General features: G+C 39.5%; 1 protein-coding gene across 1 annotated transcript; it reads left to right on the top strand.

Annotated features, from left to right (window-relative positions):
- Positions 1-921: 921 nt before the first annotated feature.
- Positions 922-12,696, top strand: LOC141637877 (ABC transporter C family member 4-like). Its single transcript, XM_074447287.1, has 12 exons — positions 922-2,454; positions 2,530-2,850; positions 2,958-3,044; positions 3,127-3,744; positions 4,077-4,241; positions 4,363-4,657; positions 4,814-5,028; positions 5,257-5,384; positions 10,619-10,796; positions 11,186-11,249; positions 11,349-11,588; positions 11,760-12,696. The coding sequence occupies exons 1-12, from the start codon at positions 1,036-1,038 to the stop codon at positions 11,858-11,860; spliced, it is 3,831 nt and encodes a 1,276-aa protein (XP_074303388.1). The 5' UTR covers positions 922-1,035; the 3' UTR covers positions 11,861-12,696.
- Positions 12,697-18,724: the final 6,028 nt, after the last annotated feature.

The raw sequence follows: 18,724 nt of genomic DNA, 5'->3' as shown, positions 1-18,724 counted from the left end.
AAGGTGGCTTGAGTGTAGTGGAGTGCGGGAGTGCCTCAAAGCAATGAAATTTCGACGAATTGCGAGGTCTCGGATTCGACTCCCTACACGAGAGTGTTGCGGTATCCACCTGCCATCAAGGGCAACCTTGATGAATATCTGGTCCCCGGATTTGCAGGGTATCTCGGTGTCCCTTGGCTTGCCAAAAAAAACTGATTCAGTCTCTTCAACACACAAAATACGTACTACGTACTCCTTTAGAGTAGCAGAAATATCAGTTTAGTCAACCGAAATAACAGAATTATGACTTTCAGATTTGTTACATACAATTGAATAGTTAAATCTCGTAGTTACTTTACTATATTTATCTCCAGAAAGGAGAAAATTACTACGGAGTATTTAACTTGGTAAACTTGTTAAACAATTCCCAAATTAAAACCAAACACTCTTATATTAAAATGAGAAATATGAGAAAGTAAAATTATTTCTTTTATTTCAAAAAGGATTTGGTGAGAGAATTAGAGAAGGGAGGGGTAAATCTATGGTTACATTGGTGTAGCATTTAAGTTCACGAATCTATCCCCATTTTTCAGGAAGTTTGGTTGGTACGCAAACCGAGTTTTCGTGTACTGATAGATCTAGGTTCAAATCTGCCATTTAACAACTTTTGCGATACTATTTTTTTTCATTAGTTTTAATGCTACCCATCTATTGTAGATGTTACTTTTGCAATACTATTTACAAAAGGAAAATCGAACCTACAACCGATTCCGAGACAACGCTCCAAACAAAATTAAACAAAAGTTAGTGATACATGGCCATATCACATGTGTAGTTGTGTACCTTCCTACTTCCTAGTCCATGTCCTTATTTCATTTAGCAACTACAGTATTTTTTTTTCGAAATAACATTTAGTAACTACTTAAGCAAAGGGATTCATCCAAATTCCAAACCTCACTCACTATATTTCTTTTCTTTTGGTATGAATTTCTACATAACAATATTTAATACCAGTTTTTCATGCATATTCTTAACAACATTTTCTTGTGAGTGATTATGGCAAAAATGGTGGGAAAAGAAGATGAAAATGTATTGAAAAAACCACTTTTAGAGAGTTCAAATGTAAGTGGATTTGCAAAAGCTTCATTTTTTTCAAAATCATTGTTTTTATGGATGAATCCATTGTTAAGCAAAGGTTACAAAAACCCACTTAGTGCTAATGATGTTCCATCATTATCACCAAATCATGAACCTGTTATAATGTCTGATCTTTTTGAATCAAATTGGCCTAGTAAACAAGAAAACTGTAAAAACCCTGTTAGAACTACACTTTTGAGGTGTTTTTGGAAGGAAGTTGCACTTACTGCATTTCTTGCAGTTGTTAGGATTAGTGCTATGTATGTTGGACCCCTTTTGATTCAGAAGTTTATCGATTTTACGTCGGGAATTAGAACATCTCCTTATGAGGGGTATTATTTGGTGTCAGTTTTGGTTATTGCTAAAACAGTAGAAGTAATGGCCTCTCATCAGTTTAATTTCCATTCTTCGAAACTCGGTATGATGATTCGAGGCAGTCTGATTACTAACTTGTATAAGAAAGGGCTTAGGCTTACATGCTCGTCTAGACAGGCTCATGGTGTAGGACCCATTGTGAATTACATGGCTGTTGATGCACAGCAACTGTCTGAGATGATGAATAATTTACATGCTATTTGGTTAATGCCCTTACAAGTTTTTGTAGCATTAGCTCTCCTGTACAAGTATCTTGGGTTAGCTGTGATTATCTCCTTTTTGGGGATACTCGCGGTGATGGTGTTCGCTTTGTTGTGTAACAAGGGTTATAACCGGTTTCAGTTCAATATGATGAGGACTAGGGATGCTAGAATGAAAGCTACCAATGAAATGCTTAATTACATGAGAGTTATAAAGTTTCAGGCTTGGGAAGAGCATTTTAACCAGAGGATTCAGTCAATTAGAGAGTCTGAGTATGGTTGGTTGTCTAAGTTCTTGTACGCGCTCACGGTCAATATTGTGGTTATGTGGTCAACACCGATACTGATCTCAGTTCTCACATTTGGCGCGGCTATTCTTCTGCTGTTCCCACTTGACGCAGGAACAGTATTCACGGCTACCACAGTTTTCAAGATGTTGCAGGAGCCTATCAGGACATTTCCTCAGTCTATGATTTCAATTTCTCAGGCTTTGATATCATTGAGAAGGTTGGATGATTTCATGACGAGTAGGGAACTCGTTGAGGAATCAGTCGAGCGTGTTGAGGAGTGTGATGCTGACGGGGCAGTCCTGGTTAAAGATGGATCTTTTTGCTGGGAGGATGAGGGTGGTATGGAGATATTGAAGGATATCAATTTAGATATTAAGAAAGGTCAGCTAGCTGCTGTTGTTGGTACCGTTGGATCAGGGAAATCGTCTTTGCTTGCTTCAATTCTCGGAGAGATGCACAAAGTTAAAGGGAAGGTATAGTATAATCATATTTAACTCTTTTTCAATTTTCTTTTTCCTCGGGTTAGGAACTTGTTCTTTCATCTGCAGGTCCGAGTGTGCGGAAGTACAGCTTATGTAGCACAAACATCATGGATTCAGAATGCAACCATTCAAGAGAATATCCTCTTTGGCTTAAGTATGAACCAGGAGAAGTACAAGGAAGTTGTGAGGGTTTGCTGCTTGGAGAAGGATCTGGAAATGATGGAGTTTGGAGATAAGACCGAGATTGGTGAACGTGGGATCAATCTCAGTGGCGGCCAAAAGCAACGGATACAACTTGCTAGAGCTGTTTATCAGGACTCTGATATTTATCTGCTTGATGATGTCTTCAGTGCTGTAGATGCTCATACTGGCTCTGACATATTTAAGGTCAGTCAATATTCTCTCTGTGTTATAGGAGTAATATCCAATCTTATTGATTGGCCTTGAGCATTGTATTTTTGTTTTATGATTATAAATAAGATGATCCGTTGCAGGAATGCATTAGAGGAGCTCTGAAGGATAAAACTATTGTACTTGTCACCCACCAAGTAAACTTTTTGCATAATGTTGATCAGATCTTGGTGAGTGCTTCTTATTTTCTTAAATCTCCGGTGGTTTGTTATTTTTGCTCAAATGACATTATTTTGCTCCCTAACTGACTAGGTCATGCGAGATGGTATGATCGTGCAATCAGGCAAGTACAGCAGTCTTGCAGAAGCAGGGACGGACTTTAATGCCCTCGTGGCTGCCCATGAGACTTCCATGGAACTTGTTGAATTAGGAAATAAAGGGGGTCATCTTAACGAAGAACCTCCCAAAGCATCCGTAAATCATGAAAAACAAAATGGTGAAGTTCGCTCTATGACAAAATCCAACTCAATAAAGGGAGAATCTAGTCTCATCAAAGCAGAAGAAAGGGAAATTGGAAAAGTCAGTGTTCGAGTTTACAAGGACTATTGCACAGAGGCTTTTGGATGGTGGGGTGTCATTGCTGTAGTGTTATTCTCTTTGTTGTGGCAATCATCAATAATGGCCGGTGACTATTGGCTAGCGTACGAAACTTCAAGTGGGCAAGCTACATCGTTTGACTCTTCCTTCTTTATTAGTATATATTCTGCCATTGCTGCACTTTCTGTTGTATTGGTCATCCTTAGGTCTTTTTTCATTGCTTGTTTTGGACTCAAGACGTGCCAGCTTTTCTTCTCTCGGCTTCTTCATAGAATTCTACATGCACCCATGGCTTTCTTTGATACAACACCTTCAGGAAGAATTCTAAGTCGGGTGAGCTTCTAAATTTTATCTTTCTCCAGCGCCTCAATTCCTCAAAGGGGGTCGCCAATGGCAGCATTAAGGCTCATACATACTCGGCTTTACCCTTGTACTGAAAACAGTCTTTTTTTGGATTTGCAGTCTGTGATTCCAAAAAAAACTAATATGTGAGACCAACCCATTAATCCTGGGCGTCATTTGTGTGACAGTCTCATACAAGAGTCTCCATTCTGTTAATTAACTAACTCTCTATTCTGTTAATTAGTGAGTCCTTCCTAGATCTTGAGTCTTGTTCTCTGTTCAGGTGAGTAAAACGCATACTGATGGATACTTGTTATTGTCAGGCGTCTGGTGATCAGCTGAACATCGACTTCTTTGTGCCTTTGTTTTTGAACCTTGCGACTGCCATGTATGCTACATTGCTTAGCATCATCATTATCACTTGTCAGTACGCTTGGCCAACAGCTTTCCTCTTTCTTCCACTTGGCTGGCTAAATTTATGGTACAGGGTAAGTGTATTAACCTCTTACTTGATCCCATTTTAATGAAATAGGTATGAATACATCTCAGGTTGCATTGATTTCGCAGTAGCAACCAACATTTGTTTTGATGCTTTATTTTTGTGTGCAGAGATATTATCTTGCAACATCGCGTGAACTAACACGCCTTGATGGAATCACCAAAGCACCTGTTATATATCACTTCTCAGAAACTATCTCTGGCTTCATGACAATCCGCTGTTTCAGAACGCAGCAAAGATTTATCCAGGAAAATGTGAAGCGGGTGAGTACAAACCTGCGAATGGATTTTCACAACAGTGGATCAAATGAATGGTTAGGTTTCCGTCTGGAAATGTTAGGGAGCTTGGTCTTATGTGCATCATCTCTATTCATGGTTCTGCTGCCAAGTAGTATCATCAAACCAGGTTAGTCTTCTAACTCACCTAAAAAAAAAAAAAATCTGACACAAACCACATCCTACTGTACGTCGTCTTATATTCTTACCCAAAGCTAGTGATTCGATTGTCTCTTTATGGTACATTCAAGGAAAGCTAACACCTTACCTCGTCCTCGTGATTCAGAGAATGTTGGTTTGTCACTATCCTATGGGCTATCCCTAAACGCTGTGATGTTCTCTGCTGTATCGTTTAGCTGTATAGTAGAAAACAAAATGGTTTCAGTTGAGAGGATAAAGCAGTTCAGTGAAATCCCGTCAGAAGCTGCATGGACTAATGAAAACGAACTTCCTCCACCAAATTGGCCTACACATGGAAATGTTGACCTCCAAGATTTGGAGGTTTGGGCAACAGTTACACTACTAATCTATCTGTTTGATTTTTTTTTTTTTTTTTTCGTAATTCTTGTTCACAAATTCTCATGCAGGACGGTCTCAGGATAATATGGTCATGAGACTGTCTGTCTGAGAATAAACATGAAAGTATGAGACCGTCTTTCAGCAGACTTAATGTCCCGAATTTGGACAGTTCCTAATGCTGTTTCACACGTCTGTGTCACTGTTTAACAGGTCAGGTATAGACCTAATACTTCTCTTGTATTAAAGGGGATAACGGTAAGCATAAAAGGTGGAGAAAAGATTGGTGTTGTTGGACGAACAGGAAGTGGGAAATCCACTCTCATTCAAGTATTGTTCAGGTGATATATGAGCTCAGGAATTAATCGAGAAACTCAGAAATTACAATAGGATTCCTAAAAGAAGAGAGGAAATCGAATGTGCAATTTCATTGATAATTCTGTTGAAGATTACAGTAGAGAGAGAAAGATTAAGGAGAGAGAAAATGAGATTACAATCTGATAAAAGCTACTGATGAATATCAGAGTATAGCTATTTATACTCGAGTTGGTTATTTCCCGCCAAAAGTAACTAACTTGAACTAACAACTTTTCTCATTATTATCTTTGAGTGTATTTGGTCGTTCTTCTAATGGGCACATATCAATCCATCCCCCTTAACAAACAGCTTGTCCTCAAGTCGGATCTAAATTGAAACCAGGAAATCTTCTCTCGCATATCATCATAGAGTTCCCGGTAGCATCATTAGGAGATGAATTTGACCATTGAACCAGAACATACACCACACCAGAAATTCCTCTTTTTGCTAGCTTCCTATCCAACACAGCTACTGGTTCAGCTCTGATTTGCTGAGATTCATCCATCTCAGGCAGAAAACTGCTAGCAGGAGCTGGACCCTCATGTTTTTTAAGCAAAGAGATGTGAAAAACTGGATGTACTTTAGCTTGAGCAGTCAACTCCAGTTTGTAAGACACTTGCCCTACTCTAGTCATTACGAAAAGGACCATAGTACCTTGGAGCCAATTTGGCACATGTCCCGTGCACTGCACAGATCGCCGCTGTACGGTTGGAGCTTGACATAAGCTAAATCTCCCACCATCGCTTCTCTCTTTCAACTCTTCCTCTATCAGCTTGCTTCTTCATCCTGTCTTGTGCTCGAGTTAAATGAAATTTAAGCATTTTAAGGCACTCTTCTCTAGCACTCAAACTCCTGTCAATAGCCTCCACCTTACTATCCCCCAACACATATGGAATATGAACAGTGGGTCCGACCATAGACAATCTCATATGGGGTTTTACTGTGTGGTGAGTGAAAGGAAGAATTGTACCACCACTCTGCTAGGGGAATCCATTTGGCCCACTGTTTGGGATGTTCACCATCATGCATCCGAGGTAATTTTCCAGGCACTGTTAACTACCTCGTCTGTCCATCGATCGAGGGTGATATGCAGATGACATTAATAGATCAACTTGTTGCGACCTAAAGAGCTCCTGCCAGAAATGACTTATGAATACCTTATCTCTATCACTAACAATTGATTTAGGCATCCCATGAAGTCCGAATATCTCGATCCAGAATGCTTGAGCAAATCAAGTAGCAGTGAATGGATGACTCAAAAGGATAAAATGAGCATACTTGCTTAGCCTGTCTACTACCACCAAAATAGTGTCCTTCCCATGTGACTTTGGAAGACCTTCTATGAAATCCATTGAGATATCCACCCAAATAGCTCCTGGTATGGGTAAGGGTTGCATAGAAGCCTTTTTTTGTTGTAGTATAGGCTTAGATCTCTGGCAAACCCCACACTTTCTCACATAATTTCTGACATCCCTTTGCATGTGCTTCCAATAGAAAAGAGGCTTAATCCTTTTGAGGGTAGCCTTGCACTCCAGTGCCCCCAACAGGTGAATCATGTAAAAGAGTGATTATTTTTGTCTTTAAAGCCTCATCGTAACCTACAACCAGACTTTCTTTCCTCCTTAATTCCTCATTTTCCCATTTGTATTTGCCCTGAGAATTTCCATCCTTCAACTGTTGGATCATTTCTTGTAGTTGGATGTCCTGCTCCCAGCTTTTGTGAACCATGCTTACCAAGTCAGTGTGAATATGGGACACTATCATTGTCATAAGTTGTTGACCAGTCACCCTTGATAAAGCATCGCAGAAGATCATTGTCAACCCCTTCCTGTACTTAATTTCATAATCAAGTCCCAGTAACTTAGGCAAACATTTACTTTGGAAGGTTGTAGTAATCTTTTGCTCCATGAGATATTTCAGACTGAAATGATCAGTTTTGATCACAAAATGCCTACCAATTAGATAGGGTTTCCATTTTTCCACAAAAAAATCACAATTAGCAACTCCTTTTCATAAGTTGAAAATGCTAAGGACCTTGAAGAGAAAGCCTTACTTGATGTAGGCAATAGGATGGCCCTCCCCGTGACAAAGACTCCATGCCTCAGTATCACATGCATCTGTCTCCACAGTGAACTCTTTAGAAAAATCAGGAAGGGTCAGAACAGGAGCATTGACCATAGCTTGCTTCAGAGCTTGAAAAGACCTTGAAGCTTCAGGATTCCAATTGAATGCATTCTTTTTAAGCAAATTGGTAAGGGGCTTACTTAGAATTCCATACCATCTTATGAACTTCCTATAATAACCGGTCAGCCCTAGGAATCCTCTTAATTCCTTGATATTAGTAGGTTCTGCCATTGACCATGGCCTCAATTTTGGTGGGTCGGTGGCTACCCCTCTGCCAGAAATAATGTGTCCCAAGTATTCTACTTCTGATGTGCCAAAAATGCATTTTGACATTTTAGCAAACAAAGTGTGTTCCCTTAATATCTCAAAAGTCCGCCTGAGATGTTCCAAATGCTCTTCAGGTGTTCTCTGTATATCGCATGTCATCAAAAATACCAGAATAAACTTCCTTAAATGCTCCTTAAAAATAGTATTCATCAAGTGTTGAAAGGTGGATGGGGCATTTGTGAGTCCAAAAGGCATGACTAAGAACTCATAGTGGCCTTCATGAGTCCTAAAGGTTTTTCTCCACATCAGGGGGGTGCATTCTAATCTGCCAATACCCAGACCTGAGATCAATTTTGGAAAATATGATAGCCCCATGCAACTCATCCAATAATTCCTCAATAATGGGAATGGGAAATTTGTCTTTGACAGTATTCTTATTTAATTCTCTGTAATCAACACACAACCTCCAAGTTCCATCTTTTTTCTTGACTAGCACAATAGGTGATGAGTAAGGACTTTGGCTTGGCCTAACCACCCCATTTTCCAGCATTTCTTGTACTATTTTCTCTATGGCATCCTTTTGCACCACTGGGTATCTATAAGGTCTCACATTAATAGGTGATACTCCCTCCTTCAAATGGATCTTGTGGTCATGCACTCTCCGAGGAGGTAAGTCGGTGGGTTCAAAAAAGATCCTCGTAAACACTAGTAATTCCTGCATTTCAGATTTAATTCCTGCCGATTCTTGTTAGTAAGTATGTCGCAATGAGAACATGCCTTAATGGCAAAGCATTGTCCATAGTTGGAGTGAGCAGCTGTCAATTTAAAGAGAGTGTTATGTAATTGTTTTCCCTCCATCCACTTCAAAGTAGTAGCTGCCTTGGCTCCCCTCAATATGTGTTTCTTTCCCTGGACCTTAAACTCCATTCTCAATTGACTAAAATCCCATAAGACAGGACCTAAAGAAGTCAACCATTGGATACCCAACACCATCTCACATCCTCCCAAGGGAACAAGCATCACATCAGTAGAGAATTCATGACCTTGCAGCTCCCATTTAAATTGCTGACACATAGATTTACTCATAATTGTATCTCCATTAAAACCGACACCACTAATGGACAGGTGGTTTTAAGTCTACACCCTAATTTTTTTGCAGTGTTGACATCCAAGAAGTTATGTGTGCTTCCTGAGTCTATCAAGATGTTGATTGGATTGCCCCTAACCTTACCAGTGACTCTCATGGTCTGATAAGTAGTGTTTCCTGTTATAGCATTCAGAGAAATGAGAGGGGGTAGTCCCACATCTGCCTGACTAGACTGCCACTCTTCTTCTGGTGGAGATTCAGACTCCTCCTCTACTATTGTCACAAATTCAATGCTATGCAATTGGGCTCTACACTTATGAGTAGGTGTCCATTTCTCATTGCAGGTAAAACACAATTGCTTAGCCCTCCTTTCAGCCACTTCCTTTTCACTCAATCTAGAAGTGTTTAACCTTTGATTGGCAGGAGGTCTGGGATTCTGATAAGCCATGGAAGACTGATATGGTCTGTTTGATACAGTGCCACAAAAAGGTTTTGTGACTGGTTTGTCCAAAATTGGTTTACTTTTCTTATGAAAAGAAGACAAAGTAGCTTCCTGCAACTTGGCTAATGCAAAAGCATCCATTAGGGATTGGGGTTTATGCATTCTAACAGTGTTCTGTATGTCATCACTTAAACCCTTAAGAAAGCAACTTAAAGCCTGTTTCTCAGACAAGTCAGTTCTATTCAACAAACCATCAAATTGTTCCTGATATTGAACAACAGAGTCTTTTTGTTTCAGGTTCATAATTTCAGCCATAGGGTCATCAAAAGAATTATTTCCAAATCTAGCAATTATAGCCTTTTTATACTCTTCCCAACTCGGCCAATTACCAAATTCCCTAGTTTTCATCAAAGATTGATGCCACAATAAAGCTTTGCCTTCAAGATGAATTGAAACCATTTTAACTTTAATGTTTTCAGAAGTGGAATCAACCTCAAAGAATTGATCACATTTATAAATCCAGCCTAACACATTATCACCACTGAATTTAGGGAATTCTACCCTAGAAAAGCGACTGAAATTGGAATTGAAATTACCAGAATTGGGGAAATTGCCAGAATTAGGGTTTTGAAGAATACCAGAATTTGAAGAACCAATTTGACCAGAATTTCCAGAATTTTTCTCCAAATTAACAACCCTAGAACTCATTGCAATCAATTGCCCCAAAACTTGCTCAATTCTTGAGTTCATGCGATCCATTTTATCAGTTAACCCTTGTTGTTGTAATTGTATTGCGGCATTTAATTCTGCTTTGTCTTGATTGTGAATTCTCACCAATTCCCCCAAATTTGCCTCAATGTTCACCATAGATTCACCCAGATTCTTCACCTTATCCTCCATTGATGGTGTAACTTCAGTCATCGTGTTATCAGAGTTTTTTGCGTTTTTTGGCGGCATTTTAATCAAGAGAATCCAGGAAGGATCTCTGATACCACTGATATATGAGCTCAGGAATTAATCGAGAAACTCAGAAATTACAATAGGATTCCTAAAAGAAGAGAGGAAATCGAATGTGCAATTTCATTGATAATTCTGTTGAAGATTACAGTAGAGAGAGAAAGATTAAGGAGAGAGAAAATGAGATTACAATCTGATAAAAGCTACTGATGAATATCAGAGTATAGCTATTTATACTCGAGTTGGTTATTTCCCGCCAAAAGTAACTAACTTGAACTAACAACTTTTCTGTTATTATGCTGAGCTGTATTTGGCTGTTGCTAGCTGGCACATATCATCAGGCTAGTAGAACCCTCTAACGGGAAAATTGTCATTGACAACATTGATGTATCAAACCTTGGACTGCATGATTTAAGGTCCAGATTCGGGATCATTCCACAAGAGCCTGTTCTTTTTGAAGGGACAGTGAGGAGCAATATTGACCCTACTGATCAGTACTCTGACGATCAGATCTGGAAGGTAAATTCCACATTTTGTACAAATTGTTTGATCAGGAGTTTGCAAGTTTTCGTCACATGCCCGGATAATAGAAGCACCATTAGGTACTAAGAACCTGCCTTAAAAGAAGGGTTTCAAAGTCTTGCCTGAAAACAAACCGAGAATATCAGATTGAATAATTACACCCGTGTCTTACTTGGTTGAGGTTGGGTAATGTCATCTGCACTTTAATTGAATTACTCTATGAAAGTGTCTGAGAGAAATGTACAAGTGTTCTTAATTCTTGGCTTCTTGCATGAGACGATCAAAATCAACATCAACATCAACTAAATAATTACAGAATGACTTTAAATTAAATATTCAGGAAAATTACTGTCTCATCTCATGAAATATTTGTGTTCTTGTAACAGAGTCTTGAACGCTGCCAGCTGAAAGATGTGGTTGCTTCCAAACCTGAAAAACTCGATGCTCCGGGTATATACTGTATTAGATTCAGATAATAAGCGATATTAAACTTGTTACCATAACTAGTTACTGCTGTTATCTCATCTTGACTATCATGCAACTATACAGTGGTTGATGATGGAGATAATTGGAGTGTAGGGCAGAGACAGCTTCTGTGCCTAGGCCGAGTAATGCTGAAGAAGAGCCGACTTTTGTTTATGGACGAGGCTACTGCTTCTGTAGACTCACAGACTGATGCTGTAATTCAAAGGATTATCAGAGAAGATTTTGCTGCTTGTACAATCATCAGCATTGCTCACAGAATACCTACAGTCATGGATTGTGATCGAGTTCTTGTAATAGACGCAGGTATTCAAAACTCAGTCCATTAGCCTTAATTCATGATTAAGTGTGAGACCGCCTCATGATAATATCTACCATAAAATAGCATGGTCAGATACAGTATTAGCATCAAACGTCATGATTCAGGACTTAAAATATGAGATTGTGTTAGATAATTTGTGCTTATATTGTTTACAGGGAAAGCAAAAGAATTCGATTCACCAGCTCGATTGCTAGAGAGGCCGTCGCTCTTTGGTGCATTGGTACAGGAGTATGCAGATCGCTCGTCTGGACTTTAACATAATGGCAGTACTGCTAATGAGCCTCATTCTTTGACAAGGTTGCAAAGTTTTGGTATATATGATCCCCTTTTCCTCAAAAGCCTGTTTCTAGCGAATGCATTTCACCTGCCTGCATTCTTTATATAAAGAAATGCTTTATGTTTTAGTGCGTTTGTGCCTTATTGTTTAAATTGACTCTAGCTCCATATTTAATTACTTATATGCTCAATTTTTTGTGTGTGTGAAAATCCAAAGCGGGTCTAATTTATAACTTCCAAGTCAGACAAATCGTCTACTTAGTGACATTCAAGCGGTCTCTATTAGAGCTTCTACGAGCAGAAAACACTTTTTCTTTTTGTCGCCCGAAAATTACTAATGTCGCCCGTATAAATTACGAAATTACCCTTCTACAATTAATACCTTTCCAAAGTTACCCCTTCTACAATTAACACCCTAATTACACTTGTTACTGTTTACATCTCCCCTGCTCCCCACTGAACTTCTGAATTTCACAATTGTTTAAAATTTCACGACAGCGGCGACAGCGACTACGACGACAACAGCAGCAGCAACAACAACAACAACGATTAAGGAAAGTTACTATCTTGTGAGTGTTTACTCAATTCTCGTTGTACTTTTCGCAATTCTAATATTGGAAATCTGGTTGTGTTTTTCGCAATTCTACTCGTCATTGTTGTCTTAGCTTCTTGCTCGGACTACCATGGCTATTGCTCACAACATGATACTCTCATCATTCATTTTTTTTTTTGCTTGGACTAACTATACTTCAATTGATCTTATTGGTGTATTATTATTGTTGCTTTCATCAAATTTTCATGCATCAATTTTCGTGATAGAAGCTTGAAAGATACTATATAATAAAGCGAACGAAAGTAGAGTTTCATGTAAAGTACACGACATCACCACGACCTTATCATGCAAAGTAAACGACATCACTGTGGACTGATCATGTAACTCAGACGACACCACCGTGGACTAATCGTGTCAATCACACGTCACAGCCGTGGTCTGATCATGTAAGCTACAGCCTACATGACACCACCGTGGTTTGTTCATTTAATCCGCACGAATCAATGATAGCCAACTCGTGACCTTTAAACGAATGCTATAGCCTATAGATTCCCATCATCGGAGGATAGCGGAGCCGGCAACTCCGGCGAAAGTTCCGTCCAAAGTTCAGCCCAAAAGTTCAACTAAAGTTCAGAATTTTACGTCATCTGTAGTCCATTCGCATAAACCATAAATTTGCTAAGGAAGAACGAAAATTGAAGAAAGTGTACGATCTACTTGATTAATTTACCTCGTTTATCACTTGTGAATTGCCATCATTCATGATTTGAGATTTTAAGTTATGAAATTTAGTTACTAAGGATTGAGGCTAATAAGGGAGGATCTAGAATTAAGAAGTCAAAAGATGAGATAAATAAGGGTAAACTTGGAAAGTCAATGCCAAATTAGGGCGACATTAAGTAAAACACGGGCGACAAAAAGTAGCTCCCGAAGAAAATGATCAAAACTTGAAATGATTACTTATAGAAAAAATATCATAGTAAATCAAGTAAATGTTGGCTTCTGTCAAAAATATTGCATAATATTATTTTATCTTATTGTTATTTTGTTATTATCTTCTTATTTCTCTCTATAATTAGAACCTAGTCAATCCTCTAATAATGCTAACAAATCATTGTAATCTTTGAATGTATCTTTGTATTGTGGCTGACACTAGTAAGTACAATCACTCACACTAGTATTGTCACTTTCTCTCAAACTTTGCCTCACTCTTATTATTTGTAATGGATGTTGAACAGTCTCTTTTCTCTCTCTAGTTTTTGGGAAAAATTAGCGCTCACACATAAAGAAGAAAAAAAAATGCAAGAACACAATTTTTACGTGGTTCGGCAAATGCCTACGTCCACCATCTCATCCATAATATATTATCATCTCATAAGTACAAGTTTAAGGACAACTTGACAAACCTTCATACAATAAACCATCCAAGGACCCCGAGCACACATCTCACTCAAAGGGTCGGGCTGAAATCCCTACACAACTCTCTTTTTGTGGTGACTACCACCCTCTCACTGGTGAAGAGACCTCACACTATATCATTGTTGAGGCTACATCTCTCACCCCCTTACAACACATATAAGATTTTTCTTATATAGAAAAACTCACCCTAATAAACCTACGTAACATAAACATGTTACATGTAATATATTATTAATGTAAATGTATGTTTCTAATTTAATCTATAACACACATCTTTACATTAATCCCATCTTATTCATTAACGTGTCAAATGTAATTCATCTCCTTTGTCATCATCAATACCAAGGAATTAAATTCGCTCATATCTCAACATTCCCCCTCGAATTAAATTCCTAGGTAATATCAATAACATCGACTTGTCTTTCTTCCATTCCTCTTGGCTAATTTCCCCCTCAAAAAAACAGTTGGATTAACTTGTACCGCCGTTTCAAGTCAACGGGACATGCCACCCGACTACCACCTATCGGGAAGACTTTCGACACAAATACCAAATTCACAAACCTTTTCAAACTAAGGACCACATCATTGTCCTCTTCTCCAACGATAATATCTGTCCATCTTGCACCGCCATTATTATCACATAATAGGACCCGCTGCCTGATCACAACATTATCAGGAAGACTTTCGACACAAGGAACCACCACAGATCTCTAATCGTGAGGTCAAAGCGAGAGCTCATCACTTGCGGTCCACCACACGGACCCAGTCGAACCATCGGCTCTGATACCACTTTTGGGAAAAATTAGCGCTCACACATAAAGAAGAAAAAAAAATGCAAGAACACAATTTTTACGTGGTTCGGCAAATGCCTACGTCCACCATCTCATCCATAATATATTATCATCTCATAAGTACAAGTTTAAGGACAACTTGACAAACCTTCATACAATAAACCATCCAAGGACCCCGAGCACACATCTCACTCAAAGGGTCGGGCTGAAATCCCCACACAACTCTCTTTTTGTGGTGACTACCACCCTCTCACTGGTTAAGAGACCTCACACTATATCATTGTTGAGGCTACATCTCTCACCCCCTTACAACACATATAAGATTTTTCTTATATAGAAAAACTCACCCTAATAAACCTACGTAACATAAACATGTTACATGTAATATATTATTAATGTAAATGTATGTTTCTAATTTAATCTATAACATACATCTTTACATTAATCCCATCTTATTCATTAACGTGTCAAAAGTAATTCATCTCCTTTGTCATCATCAATACCAAGGAATTAAATTCGCTCATATCTCAACAATATGATACGAAAATTGTGCGGAAGCGGTTTAATAGAATAAAGAACAATAATGATAAAAGGATATTTGTTTGAAAACCTGTCAAGATCTTGAAACAATGGGATATTTGCTCGAATTAGACCTATAATTCGAACAATGTTGATTGAGTCGCAAGACCTATTGCTATCAATCGTGTTAATGTCTGAAACGCGTCAAACAATAACGAGGATGAAACGAAACGCGTCGATCCCAGGGTTTACAGAACTTGTAAACATCAAACAAAGCAACAGCTTTTACTTTTATTAATTCTCAATTAATGAATAAAACAATACAACTGACTCCCTATTTATACTAATAAATCGACTTGCTAAACAAGCCAAACCTACCTAAAACACTAGCTAAATTTCACCTAAACACATGCCTAAACCGACTCTAATTGTCTTTCCTAAAGCTAACACAATTAGCTTACTTATTCTAACTGGAATTAGGAAATAAATAAACTAGTAATAATTTAATTAGGAAATAAAATAGTCCTAATGGTTTATGGAAAACCTTTATTTTGTATCATATGGTGGCTTCTAAGTTAGGTTTAGTAGCTGCTTATCCTTGTACTATATATACCTTGTAATTACGTCTTGTTAATATATACAATAATCATTCAATCATTCCTCACATGGTATCAGAAATTCCGATCCTTTACCTCGCTTCCCTCGTCCTCTCTGATCTCTCGTCCTCATGGCAACATGAGTAAAGAACTCATGATTCCCAACGAAAACGACCCAACAAACCCGTTTACCTTTTTCAATTTCTACTACTATATTCAACTCAAAGACGCTCAAACATATCGACAATGGGAATTTCAGATTCCTTCCATACTTAACGGCCTCGACTTGTTTCCGTACTTGGATGGCAGCCTACCTCCACCCCCGTCAACCATCACCGTCGACCCTGTTGCACCCGTCACCAAAATCACCACAGCCCCTAAACCAGCCTACTTCACGTGGTATCGACAAGATCAACTCCTCATCAGAGCTCTTACCGTTACCCTAACCTCTAGCGTCGCCTTCCTTATCATTGATGCCAATACCTCTCACGAGGCTTGGAAAATCCTTACCCGTACTTATGCTAACCCTTTCCGAGGGCACATCCTCCAACTTAAAGATCGACTCGAGTCCATTTCCCACTCCGACCAATCCATCACTGATTATATGCACGCCATTAAATCGTGCACATGCGACCTTAAACAACTTGGCAAACCCATCGACCCCGAAGATATTACTGACAAAATTCTTCGCGACCTCAATCCCGAACTCTACAAACCGATTATGGATGCTGTCCGTGCTCGTGATTCCCCCATGTCTTTTGATGACCTTCACGAGAAACTCATCAAACACGAATTGTCCCTTAAACACACCAAAACTGCTGCCACCACGACCTTCAACTCGTCTGCTCACCCCGCCTATTACCGCAACAACAACTACACCAACAACGCCAACAACAACAATCGTCAATCATATCAGACCTGTCAATCCTACACACCCCATACCCCCAACTCCGACACCACCACTAAACCTGCCTATAAGTCCAACCCGTACAAAGGCCGATGTCACTACTGTGATACAGTCGATCACGTTGCCTCCGACTGCCCTGACTTCAAGAAAGACTACCCAAATGTTGTTTTCCCTATCCGCAATCGTCAAAACCGCTCCATCCCTCAAGCCAACACGGCCACCTATCAAACCGCACCCTCACCAAAACCTTGGCTTATTGCCACCGGCGCTTCCCAACACATCACAAACGACCTCAGTACCCTTGCTCTCTACTCTGTATGAAGGACCCGCTGATTTAATCATCGGTGACGACTCTTCCCTTCTTATATCACATATAGGTTCCTTCTCGCTCACCACTCTATGCTTTACTCTTTCCTTTACTAACGTTCTTTATGTTCCTACTATTTCTCATAACTTGTTTTCTGTTTCTCAATTCTGTTCCGACAATAATGTTATTGCAATTTTCTCACACAATTCTTTTTCTATAAAGGCAATCTCGACGAGAGCGGTCCTTCTTCAAGGCCGTCTCAATGATGGGACATACGAATGGTCTCCTGCTTCGACTCACGCACATCCCGTTGTCACCACCTCCTCTCCGAATTGGCATCACAAGCTTGGTAACCCGAATGATGCCACTTTAAAGCTTTTAAATTCGCAAATTCAATTCCATATTTCTCATTTTCCGTCTTGTACTCCATGCCTAATGAATAAAAGTCACAAGCTTCTGTTTCATACGTCTACTCTTGTCTTAAATTGTAACACTTCATCTACCAAGGAGCCTTAATAAGACCTTCCCTAGTAGATAAGGACGTTACCATCTTGGTTGCCCGAGGATAGCAATAATCAAATGTCGATAAAAAAAATAGTTATATTAATTACAAGTGATTTAACCAAACAACTAATACAAAAGATACAGCTCAAGACTACTATCAGCTATGTGGAACTATCTCTGCCAAGACTCGTGATAGACTCGTCCCTCCAAGCACCCATCTAAGATCCGTATACCAACATGCTAAGACTGACTGCTCACCATAGTGGATCACGGCAGACACAAAACAAAAAGACAACACAACAAAACCACACAAGGTTAGTAACTGAGGTAACAAGTACAAAAGGAGACTCAACACAATCACAGCGATACACACACACCACCTCCTCTAACCAACCACACACCTCTAATTGCCCGAAGGTCCAGTCCTGCTAGTGGGGGACTGCAACCGTTCCCACCTAAGCCCTGCTCATCTTATCCGAGCGATAAAACCATGTTCCTTAATGTGCACATCCCTTCTGTGGCGGGTTCCACAGAAGGCGAATCAAGGGCGTGAAGCCACTCCCGCAAGTGACTCCACTCAGCCGAGGACGCATCTCGAGAACCACAGACAACAATCATAACCAGCTGTACAAACAAGAATCACGAACTACTATTTCAACATAATGTTAATCAACTACCACAACCAATCATCAACAATGACACTAATCCAATTATACATCAACAACAGACCCTCTAGACAATCAACAGTACTGAGTAGGCGAACCTACCTTTAGCAAACCGCAGCGATTCCGAGTCCGAGCACAAGATAACAATCAATCAGCAAAACCACCTATAACAACCATAATAACCATCTATTACTACTACCACAACCATAACTAAAATCAAGGATGACGATGATGATGATGATGACAACATATCTATACAAAGCAATCCGGCGTCAAGACCGCTACCCGACTCAAGCATCCCATCCCTATGGTGTAACCACTCTCAAAGGCCTCAAGGAGAGGAACTATGGTGGAGGAGAAGTGAAATGACGACATTTAGGTTTTGGAAGAAACGAGAAATGATTTGGGTTTCACGATTATACGATTTATAATTCCCCGTTGCAAACCCGTTACTCGATCGAGTAACGAACTTACTCGATCGAGTGGCATCTACTCGATCGAGCTCCCAAGCTACTCGATCGAGTAGCCTCAGCTATATAACAACCCGACCCGCCACCGTCGTAACACAACCCCAATAAGATGG

This window comes from Silene latifolia, unplaced genomic scaffold (assembly GCF_048544455.1).
Source record: "Silene latifolia isolate original U9 population unplaced genomic scaffold, ASM4854445v1 scaffold_154, whole genome shotgun sequence".
Taxonomy (NCBI): domain Eukaryota; kingdom Viridiplantae; phylum Streptophyta; class Magnoliopsida; order Caryophyllales; family Caryophyllaceae; genus Silene; species Silene latifolia.
This window is presented reverse-complemented; position numbering and strand designations above follow the sequence as displayed.

What these genes read in the sequence shown, in the direction of transcription:
- LOC141637877 (XM_074447287.1), top strand. Translation starts at nt 1,036, where the DNA reads ATGGCAAAAATGGTGGGAAAAGAAGATGAAAATGTATTGAAAAAACCA. An exon ending in TGCACAAAGTTAAAGGGAAG is followed by an intron (nt 2,455 to 2,529) that starts GTATAGTATAAT and finishes TTTCATCTGCAG; the next exon opens with GTCCGAGTGTGCGGAAGTAC. An exon ending in ATAATGTTGATCAGATCTTG is followed by an intron (nt 3,045 to 3,126) that starts GTGAGTGCTTCT and finishes CTAACTGACTAG; the next exon opens with GTCATGCGAGATGGTATGAT.